A 19,022-nucleotide genomic window follows, 5' to 3' on the forward strand; every position below is an offset into this window, starting at 1 on the left:
TATAAAATTATTTGTTCCCATATGGAGCCATTTTATAGATTAATTTATTCATGATGTAGACTTATTTATTCATTTTATAGACTAAACTAATCAATTATGTAGACTCATAGATTGTATTATCATATTTGTTCCAAGTGGACAAAGTTTTGTTCAGTGAGTTAATAATAATTTGATCAAGGTATATAAATACTTATTCTCTGAGTTTTCTACAATTATTTGAGGTATATAGATCTTTTATTTCATCATTTCATATAATTTGTTTGATGTATAAAACTATTTTGTTCCGCGAGTTCGTATAATTTATTCCATGTGTATACATATTTATTTTGTTAGTTTATATAATCTGTTCAATATGTACAATTATTTTGTTCTTTAAGTTCGTCTCAGGCGTGCATATCTGAAAAATTTGTCAACTTGATGACTATTTTGTGCGACACGGTTAAAGTTTTAAATCTTTCAATGTAATATACTATTGTTTGTATGTTTTTATTCACATCACAGAATCATTTATTGTTGATATTTAATATTTTATTTTTTATAATCATTTGTTGATCATTTTGTTTCTACGAAATAATAGCTCAATTATTTGTTCAATTAATATTTCATATTAAAAAATATTTTTAAAAAAAATCATCCAAAAAAATAGTCAATTGGGGTTTTATTTTGAAGATCCTACCCTAATAAATCTATTGGTGTAATCAGAATTTAATTTGGATGTTTGGTTTGAGATATATGATTTTTTTTAGATTTGAAACTGCTTGCATGTGGTATGCTGGTATGATGTCATCGGTTTTGTAATTTATGCATGCATGCAACAGGATGAAAACCATAATCGAAATCTCATTTACGTGGCACGTTTTCTAATCATTTCCGTATAAGTGATATCATTTCTGACCATTACCGTATTTAAATATGAATTTTTAGGATTTCTTTTATTACTAGGTGTGTGCCCATGCGTTGATATGGGCATAACGAATTTTCGCTATGAGCATTAATATCATACAAAATATTTGTAATGATATGGAGATAGATGCTGTTCTATGTACATATTCCAAAATATGCATACGAATTACTAGGTATCTTGCATGTAAACACAATATAACTTGGTGGAAATTCATCAGCTTCCTTTCGCTCCACTTGGACTCCCTGTGCGCCTCTGTTGTCGGCCTGCTTCTATCGCCTAGTCGCTGGTAAGGTAGTCTCACTGTAGCTTCACGTTGACGTGCTACCAGCGGCAACCTCCTCGACACCACATCTTGCCACCATAACATCTGCATCATCGCCCCCTCCTAGCATTTACTTAGATCATTAAGTCTGTTTCATATTAGATCGACAAATTCATTCCAACATGTTAGCAATCTTATTAGTAAGCACTCAATATTTTGCAAGCATCATGATGGAATGAATTTAATGCACGGCATGATCTGTTATAGAATGAATTTAATCTCCCTTTTTCAAAAGATAGTGTCCCTTCTGAATTATAGGGAAGTCGTTGACCCTTTTAGTTACCATTACCCAACTGGCATGAAATGAATTTAGAGTTGTACCTTAAAAACCCAGCCCTAAAATTTCTCTCTCTAACATACCAGCTTTGGAAGTTTCATCAACCTGCAATACATTATAAATACATAATGTGTGGCGTGTTTTTGGCACTCTAAAAATCAGAACATAAGCTCTTTTGTGGTCTAAGCTTGACATGATGCATTAGATAGGAGCATGGCAGGAGCAGGGTGAAGAGCTAATCCCAACGATCAGCACACCACAAATTCTCAAGCTGAAAAATGCAAAATAACTGAAAAATATGAGCTGTATCCCCGGAATTTTACAAAACTAGAACACCTATATAGTTCTAAGCACGATTCTCCCATCAGCTTATCACCTTCTATCTCGGCGTGGCAGGTCTCGTAGGCGCAAGGAAGGGAGCATTGCATCAGTAAAAGGAGTTGCAAGTGGAACTGGGTTACATACGTGCAGACAGATAACAATAAGAAGGCCATCCATCATACCTGCTGTGCATCATGAGCAACTTAATCTCAGCATGTCAAGATTATGCAGTGTTTTTATGAAAATCTGTGAGAGTGCATCATACACCTTTCAATCGTATTTCTTCTTCAGAAAAATCTTATAGGAGAAATGTATGCAGGAGTTTGCACGGTAGATTGGCTGACAGTGTAACTGCAACGCAAAAAGGAGTTATAAGCAAAGCGACAGTTTCAAGGAGACTTTCCCGCAATAACATTATTGTTGCTACTGAATAATTAAATAGTGAAATCGGCAAAATTCCCGATCAATTGCAATAGTTTCCGTAGATGTTTTCATCCCAGGTCATGCACTGGAACAGTGAGACTGTAGCATGCGATGGCTGTATTTTTTTCAAGGAACAGGAGGGGTTACTGATTAGATATATATTAAAAAAATAAACTAAATAAAGTTACAAAATAACTTCTCCTAAGGGTCTGAAGAAATAAAGAAAGAAACAAACTGGGCTGTAATTTTGTTTCCTCTTGTAATTGGTGGGCTGCTCATCACAATCTTTTCGGTGACAGTAGGCGGCATGTATACACGCCCCGCGCTCTCCAGGCAAGAGCGACTCCACGTGCTGTAACGTTTTCCATTTTAGCCTCCCTTTGGCACGGCTCATCGAGCAGCTTCTCAAGCGGCTTTTGATGAAGCCGTGCCAAACGGCATGAGCGAAAACGGCTTCAGGGGAGAAGCTCCCGAAATCGCGCTGAGATGAGCCATCGCACGGTATGAGAGCCAAAAAAAACTGGCTCCGAGAGCCAAAAAAAATTGGCTCATCACGGCTTCTCCTCCATACATGGACATGCTGCCCCAAAGTACCCCTCCTCCTCGTACCTGGAGGGCGGCGGCGGCGACGCGCTCTCCTCCTCGTACCTGGAGGGCCAGGTCGGCGGGTTGGCGGCGGAGGGAGCCAGGGCGGTGGGGTGGCGGCAGAGGGGCGGTGGCGAAGGGAGCTGGGGCCGACGAGGTAGCAGCGGAGGGTCGGAGGAGGAGGGTCGGGGCGAAGGAGCGGGTGCCGTTCGGATAAGGAGAGAGGAGGGGGGAAAGAAAAGAAGGGAAGAAGTCGATCGGATAAGGAGAGAGGAGGGGGAAAAAGAACAGGAGAAGGAAAAGAGAAATAAAAAAGGAAAGAAAAATGATGAGAAAATGAAAATGAAAAGAGAAAAAAATATAAGGGTAGTTTGGATATTTGACATCTCATTTCCAATCTAAAACGTTAGGAGAAGTTGTTTTGCCAAACGTTTTCCTACTAAATAAGTCAGAGAAAAAAAGTTGATTTTCCAAATAAGGTAGAGTAACTATTTTTTCACGTGTCAAAGTCGTGCCAAGCGGACCTAGAACCCACGTGGACGACGTCATCGTCGAGGAAGGTGGGCCTCGGCCGAACCTAAGCCAGATTCATGCTTTCGTTCGTCGCTGCCCCGATTTAAAGCTGCGGCGGGGCCTACGTGATGATCCTGAACTGAACTCGAATCGCAATCACCTTTTCAGTGCTTCGCAGTTCATCCTCTACTCCTCTAGGGTTAATAAATTCCAAATCGAAGCGAACAGGAATACTACAGGATAAGCTTCCCATCCTGCCGAATTCCAGCTCATGAGTTCGGTTTCATCCCGACCGAAACTGCAAGACCCTCTTCTCTTCCCCTGCGGTCCGCGGACAGTCCAACCCGAATCAGGCAGAGGCAACGAGGCATGAGCGCCCACCGCTCCATCGATCTATCTATCTATCTCTCTCTCTCTCTCTCCCTCCTCGAGCGGCTCGCGATCGGCGATGGGGGGATGCTGCTGCTGCTTCCTCGCTCACAAGCCGCCGCGGGAGAACCCGATGCACTCGTCCCGGGAGCCGCTCATCTGGAGCGGATCGGGCGCTGCCGGCCACCACCACCACCCAGCTCAGATGGTCACCTACAGCGAGGCCAGTCCCCGATTGCTGCAATTCTCGTGTCGCCCGGCAGCATTGTGTTGTTTCCCTTTCCCCTTGTTGTCTGACGGCTGCTGCTGATGCTGCTGTGTGCACTGCAGGGGTTGGGTGCTGCAGAGAGATTGAGGGCTGGGTTCAGGACGTTTAAGAGGACTATTTATGAGTGAGTATGATCTGACGCTCGAGGAATTCTGTTTCTGGGTTGAGTTTGTTCCTGATTCAGTTCGTTCTTTTTTGGTGGTGGCTGTTGGCAGTAAGAACCCCATGCTGTTCGGGCCGCTCAAGTCTGCTCAGTCCCCAAAGGTATGCACCATCAAATTGATGCATGAAAAGCCCTACATTTGGTTGTTCAAGTATATTTAGGGTGTGATCATGCATAGTGTATATCTGTTAAGCCTAGCTCGCTGGTAGTTTTTGCAAGTAGAGTTTTTTTTCCTAAAAAAATGGAACTGCCTGTTTGGTAGACGTGAATAGTCTGCTATTACTTCTGCTTGTTGGTTGTTCAACCCACACTGCTTGTCGTCATAGAAAAATCTATTGAAGAGAGTCTGATTATTATTTTTTAAAAAAAAACTCTAGGTGTTGAATTAATTATGTTCTAGAAACCAAACTTATGGTCTCATGCTTCTGTCACTGTTTTATAGTGATGGCCGTTTAGGAAATCTCATCAATTGATGCTGCATGAAAAATCAAAAGCAGAAATTAATCTGAAATTCTTCAGTTAAGAAGAAATTTGTCTTTACAAGAAAGGGCAATATAGCTTACTTCAGTTTTGGGGCAGTTTGTGCTGGACCAGCACCAATTTCTTCAAGCAAAATAGGTTTCAATGTCTCATCATAACATAAATGAGTTGTCCTGGGCATGTCAGTCTAAATAAAATACGTGTACTTTAGATATATTGCACTTTGCATCCATCCCACGGGGCCAAATCACAAAGCATGGTGATCCTCGTGCTGCTCTTGTACAACAACAAGAGTTCCAAGTGAGAGCGACAAAAGCTGATTATCATCTAAAATGCAATTTGTGTCCATATTTCCCCATCACCTGGTATCCAAGCTCTTTATGTGTTAAGAAAACTCACTGTCTTGAGGATCGAGGACATGTTCTTGCGGTTGGAGCAATTTGCAAAAGCTGGGCCTCCAAATACACAACACAAATACGCTTGTGATATATCTGTAAGATGAGGCAAATTGGTCTTTTCTTTTCAAGCTCCCATCATACATATCTTTACATAGAATCCACTAGGCCATGTGTTCCTAGGTTAGTTCGCGGTTCATATGATTTCATTATTGTCAACATAGGAGGCCTGCACTAGCTTATTGTCTGGAGGTAACCTACTGTCTTTGTGAGGTGGAACTTGAAACCAGGAGCTCTAGCAGAATAACCAAGGACCGTAACAATTTGCATACTTTTGATTGGTATCAGTACTATATTCATTCAGGTTGGCACACTTCTGATGATGAGAAGGAAATGCATAAAAGCACAGCTTCATGCTGTTTTGTGTCTTCTTATTGGCATTCCTGCTTGTTTTTCTTGCCCGTCTTTGTCAGACTTCATTCCTTTACCATGCAACAACTTTGATTGATTTTCTGAATATGTTAGGCAGGAGGGAACATGGATAGTTCCACTTTGTTCTCTTGCGCTCTTTTCAGCAAAAACTGTGCTTCTATTATACCAAGGGTCTTTTTTCTCTGGCTTAATGGTTAATCTGTTCTTGCTTGCAGTACATGGTGTTTGCGTGCTCTGACTCTCGTGTATGCCCATCAGTGATCCTCGACCTGAAACCAGGAGATGCCTTTACTGTCCGTAACATTGCCGGCCTTGTTCCGGCCTACCATCAGGTTCATGCTTGTGGAGAATATTTTTCACATTTTAATTTCGTGAACTAATAACTTTGGCCTGCACATTTGAAGGTATAACCAACTAACTTGCAGATTCATGTCTGACCACAGAATATGCACTCCAGCGTTGCTTCAGCCATTGAGTTTGCTGTGACCATCCTCAAGGTGAACTTCCCCCGTTTGACTTATAGCACTCTTCTCTCCAACTCTCCGAACATCCATTTAAGTTTGGGGTCAATTTTGTCAGTGAATTGTAAGAAAAACTAAACAAATAGCACATATGGCCAATCAAATTAACTGTTTGCACAGCAGGATACTGTTGCAATCCTCCCTAATAGTTAGCATGTTTTAAGAAGGTAAATATTGTTTATCATGTGTTGGTGTTCTAGTATGGTAGGTTCATAGCTTTTTTATTTAGAATCGTTATGGTTAGTATACCTACATGTGTTTTCTTAACTCACTGTAATCTGTCCACAGGAACAGAAAAGTTCTAGAATTCAACAATATTGGCAGCTATACTATGTGCTCACATAATCTTGCCTTCTACAAATTATCAGAGGCGTGATTTTCTTCTTACCATGAAAGCACTACTTGATACACGCTTTTGCAGGTTAAGTGCATTGTGGTTATTGGTCACAGCTGCTGTGGTGGAATCAGGGAACTCCTCTCTCTGAAGGAAGATAGACCTCAAACCTAGTAAGTAATTGTCTTAATCTTGCTCCAAATTGATCTGTCTCCTTTATCTTTATTTTACTGGTAAAAACAAAACATGTATAGCTGTATATGACAAAGAGGTCCAAGCAAATGAGTTAGTTAAAACTTGACTCAAGCAGTTTGTACAGTACTAATATCTAAAGCTTCTATGACATCGTGTCTTTCACTCTTGTTCTAATAAGTTGTCCTCTTTTCATTTTATCTCTTAGCCACTTCATTGACAATTGGGTCAAGATCGGTCTGGCTATCAAGAAAAAGGTGGAGCGAGAACATGCCTTATTGTCTTTTGATGACCAATGCACCATGTTGGAAATTGTGAGTATTAAAAAAGTTGGTTTTCAGTACTTCAGTTTGGTGATTTATCTCACTGCTAACCACAGTGACTGAAATTTCCCACATGTACTAGTAGTTGTTTCCCAATCAGATTAGACACTGATGTGGCATTGTTTGCATTTCTGAATGCTGTGCAGGAGGCCGTCAATTTGTCCCTTAGAAACCTGACGACCTACCCATTCGTCAAGGACAAATTGGGCAAGGGAACGCTCAAGCTGATTGGTGCTCGCTACGACTTTGTCCATGGCAGCTTCCAGACGTGGCATGCCTGACAGCTGAGGTTATGAAAATGGCGCCAATGTGTGTTGTATATAAAGAGTTATCGACGTGGCATTGCTCAGTATGCATGCAAAGGTGTTCTTTGTTTCAAGTTGAACAGCAAGTACAAGGGGGTGCGATTCTAATGTGCTGTGTGCACTCCATACTTTGTATTACGGGTGTAGAAAAATATTTCTACTCACGCTGGAGATGAAAACTTGGCCCCGGTGTGCAGTTTTTAATGGATTCGGAACGTGTCTGATTAAAGCTTGATCTATTTTTAGGGAAACTTTCAGGCCAGTCCCTGTTATTCTGGAGAAGTTTTTACATGTACGTGATAACGTGAATCCCAGTTGTCCGTGTCCACATCTGGAGCAAGGTAAAATGCTGTATTTGAAAAGCGTGGATGTGAGCTAATACCTCTGGAAAAGCGTGGATACTTGCTCAGGCAAGTTCTCAAAAAGAAGAAGAAGAAGAAGCTAGTACCTCTTGGCAAACTGGCAACAGAAACTTGTGAACAACCTGCATGACTCGGTGCTGTGTTCAGCCTGACCTGATTGGATGCATATCCCAATCGAATTGGCTGAACCGATTTGGTATTTTCGCAGCCAAAGGTTGCCGCAGCTTATAAATTTTGGACATCACCTGAGCTGCCCTGCTTCTACGGCAGGCTTGCAGCGGGTCGCAAGGCGGACCAGGATGCTCGTGCTCGACGTCTGGACACGTCACGGCTACGCTGAGCGATGACATATTGGCATATTGCCGCGGCCAGCCGTTGCTCTCTGCGACAGGGTGACCGTGCTGCCGTCGTGCGGAACCTCCCTCATCTGCGGCAGGGCGGTGCGCGAGCTGCCAGTGCGGCAGTGCCCAGTGCCTCCGATCCGCCGGAGCGCGGCGCGCCGTCGCGGCTCCCAAAGTTGCCTTTCGCTCGGCCAACGCAAAGGGGGAAACAAATACACCAACCAGAGAACACGGCCGCATATCCCGGCGTTTCCTTTCGCGTCACAGCGTTTAGAACTTAAGCGGAACAAACACCACACGCATGCGCCCGCGCGCTCTTCCCTCCTCGCCGCCCGTCTCCGCTCCTCCTCCGCCTCCCACCGATGCGGCCACCGCCGCACCTCGCGGCCCCCTCCGCCGCCGCACCCTCGTCCGCCGCCTCCCACACCGGGCCGTCCCGGCGCCGGCACCGCCACCGCGGCGCGACGACGACGTCCTCCGTCGCCTGCTGCCGCGTCGCGGCGCTCGCGTGCCTCCTCGCGGCGGGCGCGGCCACGGCGCTGCTCACCCTCTCCCTGCCCTCCACGCCCGGCGCGTCCACCACAACAACAACTGACTTCACCGTACGATTGTCAGTCGCGAACCAGCCGCCGCCACCAACGCATTTGCCAGCGCCTCCGGCACCCGCCACGCCGCCCCCTCCGCCGCCGTCCCCGCCCGCCGTGAGGCGTCGAAAGCGAGAGGTGAGGCAGAGCTGGCGTGTTCCAAGAGTCAGTTTCTTCGCTCGTAGTGATCTCAATCCATTCGCGTTCGCCCGTGTTGTTTTTTGGATCAGCCGTCGTACTGGAGGATGGCGCCGGAGGAGGCGCTTCGGTACGCCAAGAGGGAGATACGCGACGCTGAGCCGGCGCTCGACGACCCTGACCTGTACGCGCCTCTGTTCAAGAACGTCTCCCAGTTCAAGAGGTAAAACCGGCGGTTCTCATCCAAGCAATTGTGGACGCATGCGGTGCTTCTTCCCTTCCTCCGAAAATGGAGGAGCTTCCAACTTTTTCGCGTGTTTTTTTGGCATGTTCCTTGCATAATCGACGCCTGCTATTGATTCCATTTCATGTTGCCATTTTTTGCAAAACATATCGTGAATGAACTTTAAAATTTTCTACGGATTGCGGCATTTTGTATCCCGTGCATTGACAAAACGCCTATCATAATTGTAGCAAATGTGATCATCATCCAGGAGCTATGAACTGATGGAACGGATACTCAAAGTTTACATTTACCAGGACGGCCGGAGGCCCATCTTCCACACGCCCCCGCTCAGCGGCATCTACGCCTCCGAGGGCTGGTTCATGAAGCTCCTCAAGGAGAGCCGCCGGCACGTCGTCGCCGACCCCAGCAAGGCGCACCTCTTCTACCTGCCCTACAGCTCCCAGCAGCTGAGGCTCACGCTCTACGTGCCCGACTCCCACGACCTCAGGCCGCTGTCCGTGTACCTGAGGAACTTCGTCAGAGGCCTCGCCAACAAGTACCCCTTCTGGAATCGCACCAGAGGGGCCGACCATTTCCTCGTCGCCTGCCACGATTGGGTAATACATTATAAGCTAAGCTCTCTCGATCAATACCACTAGAATTCGATCAAGCTCAAGAACTGATCATCTGAACGTGACCATTACGTCTTGGGTTCTTGCAGGGACCTTACACGGCGACCTCGCACCGCGACCTCCGTAAGAACGCCATCAAGGCGCTGTGCAACGCCGACAGCTCGGAGGGGATCTTCACCCCGGGGAAAGATGTCTCCCTGCCGGAGACGACCATCCGGACGCCGAGGCGGCCTCTCCGGTACGTGGGCGGGCTGCCGGTGTCCCGTCGGGGCATCCTGGCCTTCTTCGCCGGCAACGTGCACGGCAGGGTCCGGCCGGAGCTCCTCAGGCACTGGGGCGACGGGCGGGACGACGACATGAGGGTGTACAGCCTGCTGCCGAGCAGGGTGTCCCGGCGGATGAGCTACATCCAGCACATGAAGAACAGCCGCTTCTGCCTGTGCCCCATGGGGTACGAGGTGAACAGCCCCCGGATCGTGGAGGCGCTCTACTACGAGTGCGTGCCGGTGATCATCGCCGACAACTTCGTGCTGCCGCTGAGCGAGGTGCTGGACTGGAGCGCCTTCTCGGTGGTGGTCGCCGAGAAGGACATACCGGACCTCAAGAGGATCCTGCAGGGGATCCCGCTCCGGAGGTACGTGGCCATGCACGGCTGCGTGAAGCGGCTGCAGCGGCACTTCCTGTGGCACGCCAGGCCGATTAAGTACGACCTCTTCCACATGATCCTGCACTCCATCTGGTTGAGCAGAGTGAACCAGGTGGAGCTCGACGGCTGAATTATAGAAGACATCGCTTAGGTTCTTGAGATGCTTGTTGAGAGATATTTTTAGGGATCGTCCCTTGATTGAGCTTGGTTCAGTACAAAGTCTGTAAACAGAGGCAGGCTACATTTCTTGGCAACTTCACTGCACCAAAAAAGGAGTGTCACATGCAGCCGAGCTGCAACAGAACGACAAGGACGTATCATCTGACGTGCGTAGCTCGATCTGACGTATTACAGCGCAATGACCGGTTAAGCACAGAAAATTGACATTGGAGATGGCTGACATGAACTAGTAGTATAGAAACCTCTGCTGCTCTGCATTCTATAGCCCCTGATAAAGCGTACTAATTGATGGCCCAGTACCAAAAGCAGCGTGTCGGATGTATACCTCCGGCTAATCCGCAGCAATATTTACTCCAAAATTGTACAACCGGTACTGGATTCCAACAAATCAACAATGGCATGGCGCGATCACCCTACCCTGTCAGGCTCAGACCATGCTGAAGAGATTGGCCGTGGAGATGAGCGCGTTGAGAGCGAGCATGAGGAACCCGATGAACGACAGCCACAGGGCGCTGCTGATCTTCCTGTTGAAGGCGTCCGTGCCGAACCTCGACACCCACAGGTCGTTGCGAGACGCGGCCGCCGACGACGCCGACATCAGGAGGTACGCCAGAACCTGCGGCAAGCGGCACGTCGCCGAACGAAGCACCAACGGGTTCAGTCAGTCGAGTCCCTTGTACATGAGCGGTTTCAGTTCAGGAATGAGTGGGGGCGGCGCACTGCACTTGCCTGGTCCAGGAACAGGCTGCAGTAGTAGCTTGGCCTGCTCCGGAATATGAACGTGGGTGAGATCAGGCGGCGGATCTCGCCGAAGGATTGCGCGATCGAGTAGGCGCAGACGATCACGTTCACTGCGACGGCGTACCTGCCATGAATTTGCCAAGAACAGGAATGTAACTTTATTACTTTACCTTGAGAGAATGAAAGAAGGGAAACATCTGATGATCTGAATGGACCGGATACGAACTTGAACTCGACCAAGTGGTATGTTAGGTAGATAGATAGTTTTTAGGTTGCTAGTTTTTAAAATATTCAAAATCATTACCCAGTTGCTCGATTTGGTCCGATGTGTTGCGCTCAGTTTAATTTTCTTTTATTTTCTTCTTTGTTTTTAAGAAAGAAAATATTCTTGTACGAGCACAACTCCCGTAACCGTCAGCAACCGGACACGTCCGACGAAACCGGCAAAAAGAAACCGCGGGAGGAGACGGAACGTGTGAGCAAGTGGCGATCACTGACCTGTACTGCTGGTGGCGGGCGTGGGAGTCGCCGGCCCACCCGGACGTCCGGGCGCTGGCGATGACTGAGAAGGCCGCGAGGCTGAGCGCCGCCGTGGCCAGCCGCAGCGTCACCGACAGCGGCCTCCTCTCCCCGACCGCGGCCACGGCCGCCACGTCGGGGGGCACCGATCCCCCGTTCTCCGCCGCCGCCGCCGCCGCGTGCTGCTGTCGCTGCTGCTGGCGGTGGTCGAGCTGCGGCTTGCCGAGGCGCAGCGGCGACGTGACTGCCTCCTCTGCGGGGTCGAAGTGTGGCACCGCGATCGCCGGTGCGGCTGCAGGCGACAGCGGCGGCTTCCAGGTCTCCGCGCGCTGCTTGGGCGTGCTCTGGCCGCTCTTGTTGTTGATGTTGGCCGCGGGCGCCGGAGTCAGCGGCGAGGGCGGCGTGGGCGACGGCGACGGGGACGGGGACTTGGTCGCGAGCGACCCCTGCGACGGCGTCCGGAGGAGCCCCGTCGCTAGGCGGAGCTGCGGGCGGGCCGGCGCCGCAGCCCCCGCAGCGCCCCCTTCTTGCCCGTTCTTGGCGGAGGGGGAGGCGGGCGGCGGCAGGAGGTGCGGCGTGGGGAGGCGCACGGGCGAGAGCGGCGGGCTCTTGGCGGGCGCCCCACCTCTCCCGTCGCGGGGCAAGCTGGCCTGCTCCCGCGGCGACGCGTCGAGCGACGGGCTCCTGGTGGGCATTCCTCCTCCCCTCCCGTCGCTGGGGAAACTTGCCTGCTCCCGCGGCGACGCGTCGAGCGACGGGCTCCTGGTGGGCGTTCCTCCTCCCCTCCCGTCGCTGGGGAAACTTGCTTGCTCCCGCGGAGACGCGTCGAGCGGCGGGCTCCTGGCGGGCGCCCATCCCTTCCCGTCGCTGGGCAAGCAGGCCTCCTCCCGCGGCGACGAGTCGAACGACGGGTTCCTGGTGGGCGTTCCTCCTCCCCTCCCGTCGCTGGGGAAACTTGCCTGCTCCCGCGGCGACGCGTCGAGCGACGGCGGCGGCGTGTGGTACTCCTCCCCGGGCTGCGACGAGGGCGACGGCGACAGGGGCGTCTCCAGAGGCGGAGGAGGAGCGGGAGCGGGCACGGGCGGCGGCGGCCTCTCCGGCGCCGGCGTCCGTGGCGTCGACGGCATGGTGCGACACCGCGCGCGGCGGGTGGACGGGTGGAAGGAAGGGATCAAGCGAGGAAGGGTCAGGGGAGGAGTGGCCGTGTTATGTATGTGAGGTTACGTGTAGCTTTCCCATGTTTATGCGCTTCCTTCCTTCCGTCGCCGGTCGCCCCCCCTATCTCTCCCTCCCTCGCGCTTTGCTCTGCAACCTTTTCACCGCCGCCGATCCATCCGTTGCTGCCTCCGCGCAGAGCACTCCAAGCCGCAGCAGCAGTTAGCCAGTTACAAATTACAATCTTGTCAGTGGCCGCAGAAACGGCGTTGTGCCGTGCCACGCCAATAAAACCGAACACGATCATCTCGATTGCGTCGGGAATCATGGCCGTTCCCTTTCCCCTGATTTCGGGTTCATGCAAGGTGACACGGATCGAGGGGAGGAGACACAGGTCAATTAGAAACGTTGGTCGCGACATCATGCTTGATTTTGCTGGGCTGGCATCGCAGAATCATGGCGCGATGGCCATCCTAAAAAATAATTGCGGTGTCCACGTCGTCGGTTGGCGACTGGGAACCGTCTTTGCTGGGGCACACAAATGGGCAGTCAACCTATCATATTCTTGGCGGCTCTTGTTTCGTTTGCACAAGTTGGAGAGGGAGTAGGGTAGGGCGGAAGACCTATCTGGAAATACAGGCAGACACCATGCATGATCATCCAGCTTAATCGAACCGCGTCATCAGCAAATGAGGTAGTTGTCGATTCCCTTTTGCTGGCTTCACATGAACGCTACGGAGCTTGAAAACAACATCTGTCTTGCAGAACCCCACTGGTCTTCAATTTCTAACACCCAAGTAGCATCAACTACCATATTCTTGGGGGAACAAAACATATCTGCACAGGAACACAGCATATATGCAGGAATTATGTATAGGTGCCTTGAATGAGGTTTCGTGGAGGATCTTGGGCCATGAAAAGGATGGGGCTACGCTAATTTAGGCACAAGAAAAGAATTAGGTTCAAAGTGGGACCTGATGTTAGAACGTCGCAGCCAGCGCATTGCTATCGTCGCGAGGCAGCAGAATATTCTCACTAATTCACATGAATTTCGAACGCGACGAATTCACATGAATTTCGCAGAACAGCAGTTCGTTTTACACGTGAACGTGTCGTGTGCAAATATGTCTCCAACTTGACAAAGATTTCCCACGAAAGAAAAACAAAACAAAAGCATCATTCAGTCAGCCAGTAATGCACTAGTGCTGCGGCGGAACGTGGAATATCCGGGGCTCCCGGTAAAGGCAGAGCGCGAGCGTGTAGCGTGTCTACCAGTTCGGCAGCAGCTTAGTGCTAAAGACGCCCATGATGCGCAGCGTGATGGAGTTGCTTTTGGGAAAAGGAGGCGCTTTGATCCGGTGGGGGCTTGTGCTAGATTTTTCCGCTTTCCTTTTTTTCCCCTTTACCTTCTAGGGTGGCCAGGTGAGTTGGTGCCATGCACACCTTAGTGGTTAAGGTATCTCACTCAGGCAAGCCAAACCTTGTAGGCCTTCAGATTCTTTTCTGCCATTCCTGATCACCGATCCATAGAAGCTTTTCGAATCACCAGTAACAACAGAATTTAGCTTTGGCGACTCAGATCGCAGAATGAGCTACGCGGAAACGCCAAATGTCACGAACCCAAAGCTGCACGACGCAATGCTTTGTAGCTTTAAGCTTTCTTGAGCCGCACGGCGTTGGTAAGGTATCAGAGTGCAAACTGCAACAACTTGCTACTCCCTCCGTTCCTCCGTTCCAAATTGTAGATCGTTTTAGCTTTTAAGGTTTATAAATATTATTAAGCATCTAGATACTGTGTACGTCTAGGTGCATAATAAAATCTATGAACCTAGAAAAGTTAAAACGACCTACAATTTGGAACGGAAAGAGTACAATCTTATATGCTGAACCAGCTGCGAGAAATACCCAGTTTATAATATTCTTATCAAATGCTCGATTAGGATACAGTGATACACCACGAGTCAGCAGAAGCATCACCATGTCAAAATGTGTTCTTACGTATCCAGGCTCAGATGAAGACCAGGTTCAGATGAAGACCCACCACGTTGATTAAATTTCGCGAAATCAGAGCAGTCTCCAGAGATGGCATAACTTCAACTTACTACACCTGCATCATCGAATCTTCATCCCGGACCAGTTACTTGTGTTCATCAAGTTGCTAATGACTGTACTGTTTAGCATCACAAGGCGACCTGAAATTTCTCGGGTACACGGAGCAGAGGTAGCTGATAGTCTCCAGGCTCTCCTAGCTGCCCGCACGCAGCCATTTGATCATCCCCTCTGCTGAGCCGAACAAAAACTATAAGGCCACCTTGAATTAAAACATTGCGGAACTCGAGTATCTTCTCATCGGGTGTGGGCTTGAATTGGGAACCACTGTGGGGATTGAAAGAAATGAGGTTGATCTTGCAAGGGATCCCTTGGACAAGCTCTATAAGCCTCTTCGCATCATCCATACTGCAAGGACAGTTAATCCAGCAGAAAGTGTCCAATTTAGGTCAAGCAGAAACTTAGTTAACTGTGATAACTTCAAAAAGGCTCATACTGAAAAGGATTCAGTTTGCCTATGGATTAATGGTAACACTAGGTTAATACAAAAAAGAAAAAGAAGATCCAATGTTTCAATTCGTCTACCAAGCTAATGATTACAAAAACAACATGAACTACAGACTGTGACTACTGACTAGTAGGCCTAAATGTATGGTTTGACCAAATAGGAAAAGAAAAGCTTTCTGACTAAAAGGAAAAACGTCGGCCTTTTGCAAGTGTTAAAGAAAAATGCATGCAGACCTTGACACTTAACAGAAAGGGGATTTTATATGTAACCTATGCTAGTAGATTCATGATATACCACTAAGCCCCCATAGGCGGAGAATTAAGATACTGCTTAACAGAAAGGGGATTTATATGCAACCTATGATAATAGATTCATAATATATGACTAGACAGATAAAGTAGGCAAAGACACTCTTCAGCATATTTCTCACCTGTCGTTCACTCCAGAAAGCATGACATATTCAAATAGAACTCTGTAATTCTTTCTGAGGCAGACTTCCTCCCTTAAGGTGCCAAGAAGCAAGTTAAGATTGTACTTTCTGTTTATGGGCATTATCCAGTTTCTAACCTGCAAAACAAGTTTATTTACATATCAGCAAAAAAAAATGGCAAACCAAAAAAAAATCACCCTGACAGAATAACCACTACCTCGTCTGTTGTTGCATTAAGACTGACAGCCAGGGAGCAATTGGATTCATGGAGGAAGCGTTTTAACTGAGGGACAAGACCACTTGTGGAGACAGTAACCTTGCGAGGACTAAAATGAAGACCTTGATCATCAACCATTATTGCTGAGGCTTTTAGTACATTGTCAATATTGTGAAATGGTTCACCCATGCCCTGAACAAATTAGATGCAAATGAAAGTGTACCATCAAATCAGCAAAAAATAAAAAGAATTTCAAAATCATGTAGGCTACACAATGAGATGTTATTAGTAGTTAACTGCAGCAGGTAAAGATAAAAAAAGATGTCCAAATGATGAATACATAACTGAACAACATAGAAGCCTAACAACTGAACAAGGAACAGAAGTAAATACTGTTGATAAGGACAAGGGCAACTAATAAGAGGAGATGTAACCATATACAGGTCAACGCCTTTCTAGAATAGCACCAAATAACTGAACATGGCATCAAAGGAGATACAAAGACAATGTCAAATTTACAGTACTGTGAGCAAACAAAGGGTGCTATTTGAACAGCAGCAATATGAATTGACTTGAAAGTGGTAGTTTAAGATACACTGTAGGCAGTAATACATATTTTTGCTACCACTTTAGGAAGAACAACATGAATGGGAAAGAAATCGGGATTCAAAAGTATAAACTACAAATCATATGCTATTAGTTAAACAAGATGCTCAGTTAATCATTGCAATACAGTCAAAGCCATAAGGTGCTTCAAGAGAATGCTTACCATAAATACAACATTAGTAATTGCTCCAAATTCATCAGAGAATAGTCTACGAGCAAACACAGCCTGCTCAACAATTTCAGCTGTTGACAGATGCTTTCTCAAACCCATCCTATATAAGTCAAAGAAAGAGAGCAAACATAGAATCAGTGCTGACAAAGGAAAAAAACAAATGTCTTGCACTAGAAGTAAACAAACCTTCCAGTGAAGCAAAATTGACAGTTCATGGCGCAACCAACTTGACTTGAAACACAGACAGTTGTTCTGCCCCTAGCGCAAGGAATGATAACTGTTTCAATCACTGGACCATCTTCAAGAGAGAACAGTATCTGTAACATCCTGTGTTCCAAAATCAATCATATTCTGTAAATCACTTCGGAAGATATCAGCAACACTGAAAACTACCTTACGGGTTCCATCTGATGCAGTGAGAATGTCCTTCACAGTTAATGCCTTGAGATCAGCACGCTCGGTTATCATATTCCTGAAGTCCTTGTTTAAACCTGAATGATTTCAGAGGTAAATTGGTCACATCCACTCAACTAAAATCCAGACAACACATCAAATGACACATATCTTCAATAAAGAGAAGAATCGTAAGCAGATTTGACCCCATTGGACAATGTAAAATGATGTCAATTTAGTAAGAGAATGATGCCGCACAACTAAAACTTACGAAGGTAGAGGTACCATTAAAGTTAGTTTGTTTATCAGAAAACAGATTCTACTTGATAGTTGCTAGTATAACGACGGTGTTGTGGATGAGACAAACTGGAAATATGGCATCCTGCAATCATTAACTAATACCAAACATGGCCCTGAAATTGATGCACAACTCGATTTCATATATTTCTAAAATATTATCCTTTTTTTGAACGAACTATATTTCTATAATATTATTCTTGTCAACTACTAGCACACTAGTACTGAACAGATGAATCCACTAGATACAGTCAAAATACTCGAAGCTAACTATCAGGAAGAAGAAGCAATTTACCAGTTAGCTCGTCGTGGCAATGAGCCCAAACGTTGTTCCCGTATAGGCATTTCCACAGCATCATGGCCTGGCCGGGCCGAAACCCCTGCGCCTGCACCCAATTCTGAACAAAGACAGCGCTAAATCATCTCACATGCATGCTAATGCCACGAACCAACGAACTACACAGAAACCCATGAGTCGTGAGCCGAGCCCTTACCTCGAGTTCCGAGTAATCCATCCCCTTGAGCATGACCTTGGAGCCGGCCTCGCAGCGGGCGGCGGCGGCGGCAGGGCGTCGGAGGGCGGAGAAGAGGCGGCGCGGCGCGGCTGTGGCGGAGCAGTGCGCGCGGAGGGAGGAGGCGCTCCGGCTCCACCGGAGGAACGGCAGCGCTTGCGCCGCCATGGGGATTTGCCTGGCTTGTACGGTCTCGCGAGTTTGCAACCTCTCACGGCTGTGGTGAATTTTCTGGCGAGTCGCTGCCGATGGATAGAGAAGGGCTGGGCTGCTTTTCTTTCTTTTTGGGCCTTTTCTCCTCCTCCTCCGAAGACGATTGGACCCTCGTGTCTTTTCTGTTCCAGAAAACGGGCCAGATCCAGTAGACTATTTCACTGCCTCACTGGGCTGGAGCACCTGTAGTCTTTATTTTTTCCTCAATAAAATCGTGCAAAGCCTGTCCGAATGTTTTCTGTTGATGTATTATTATTATGTAGTTAGAGAACAACATAAAGTGGCTGGATGCAGTGGACAACGCTTCGTGAAATTTAATTAACAGTTTTTTTCACATCCTATTTTGTGTTGTTCATGTTCCTTTAATATTGTACAAAATACCTTCCGAACATCTTCTGTATGAACACGTTGGCGGTTGTCAACCATCAAGAGTGGGGATTTGACGTGTTGTCAACCATCAAGAGTGGGGATTTGATGGGATCCCTTTTAAAGATCCGGCCTGGGGTTAGTATGCACGTGATGTTTGGAGGGGGAAAATGCTAAGAGAAGTTAAGTTTTAGTTTTTGGACTTGGATGCACGAGGTTTTTAGACAGGTTCCAATACGTCCTGTATGTAATGGCTTAGAGTTGCTTGTTTTTCGTGTACCTTTTTATAGGCAAGGCCCATGACTTTGGCGGGGCGGGGATCCTTATCCTCCAATCCTCCCCACTACCTCTACATGTGAATGCGGCGGTCCAATAGCCGCGCTGCTCATTATAGTATTGCGACTAGCAGGTCCCTGAATCCGACACCTTCCATCTTGGTCAGCACATCTTCAAAGTGTTGGCTAAATCCACCGTGTGTTAATCCTTTCTCTTACTGTTCTACCGCGGAAGGTGTAACTTCCCTGCTTTTACCACCTTCTGGTTCTGATAACTTGAACCTCACCCTCCTGGGGCAGACGGCGTCAGGTATTGTCATCTGGCGCCTCCCC

General features: G+C 47.7%; 4 protein-coding genes across 4 annotated transcripts; 2 read left to right on the plus strand and 2 right to left on the minus strand.

Moving 5' to 3' along the window:
• Window positions 1-3,465: 3,465 nt before the first annotated feature.
• Window positions 3,466-7,378, plus strand: LOC117855862 (carbonic anhydrase 2). Its single transcript, XM_034738262.2, has 8 exons — window positions 3,466-3,937; window positions 4,045-4,106; window positions 4,198-4,246; window positions 5,668-5,784; window positions 5,896-5,949; window positions 6,395-6,480; window positions 6,708-6,813; window positions 6,969-7,378. The coding sequence occupies exons 1-8, from the start codon at window positions 3,794-3,796 to the stop codon at window positions 7,101-7,103; spliced, it is 753 nt and encodes a 250-aa protein (XP_034594153.1). The 5' UTR covers window positions 3,466-3,793; the 3' UTR covers window positions 7,104-7,378.
• Window positions 7,379-7,754: 376 nt separating this feature from the next.
• LOC117857844 (probable glycosyltransferase At5g03795) lies at window positions 7,755-10,186 on the plus strand. Its single transcript, XM_072294005.1, has 4 exons — window positions 7,755-8,552; window positions 8,645-8,775; window positions 9,047-9,395; window positions 9,500-10,186. The coding sequence occupies exons 1-4, from the start codon at window positions 8,193-8,195 to the stop codon at window positions 10,184-10,186; spliced, it is 1,527 nt and encodes a 508-aa protein (XP_072150106.1). The 5' UTR covers window positions 7,755-8,192.
• A 90-nt stretch (window positions 10,187-10,276) lies between these two features.
• LOC117857842 (CASP-like protein 4U1) lies at window positions 10,277-13,197 on the minus strand. The gene is made up of 3 exons (XM_034740724.2): window positions 11,476-13,197; window positions 10,966-11,101; window positions 10,277-10,852 (listed from the first exon to the last, which is right to left on the minus strand). Exons 1-3 carry the CDS (start codon window positions 12,621-12,623, stop codon window positions 10,664-10,666), a joined length of 1,473 nt encoding a protein of 490 aa, XP_034596615.1. The 5' UTR covers window positions 12,624-13,197; the 3' UTR covers window positions 10,277-10,663.
• Window positions 13,198-14,544: 1,347 nt separating this feature from the next.
• On the minus strand, window positions 14,545-18,053 carry LOC117857843 (uncharacterized). Its single transcript, XM_034740725.2, has 8 exons — window positions 17,818-18,053; window positions 17,619-17,721; window positions 17,027-17,124; window positions 16,820-16,950; window positions 16,625-16,733; window positions 15,856-16,047; window positions 15,639-15,775; window positions 14,545-15,108 (listed from the first exon to the last, which is right to left on the minus strand). The coding sequence occupies exons 1-8, from the start codon at window positions 18,001-18,003 to the stop codon at window positions 14,832-14,834; spliced, it is 1,233 nt and encodes a 410-aa protein (XP_034596616.1). The 5' UTR covers window positions 18,004-18,053; the 3' UTR covers window positions 14,545-14,831.
• Window positions 18,054-19,022: the final 969 nt, after the last annotated feature.

This window comes from Setaria viridis, chromosome 5 (genome assembly GCF_005286985.2).
Source record: "Setaria viridis chromosome 5, Setaria_viridis_v4.0, whole genome shotgun sequence".
NCBI classification, from domain to species: domain Eukaryota; kingdom Viridiplantae; phylum Streptophyta; class Magnoliopsida; order Poales; family Poaceae; genus Setaria; species Setaria viridis.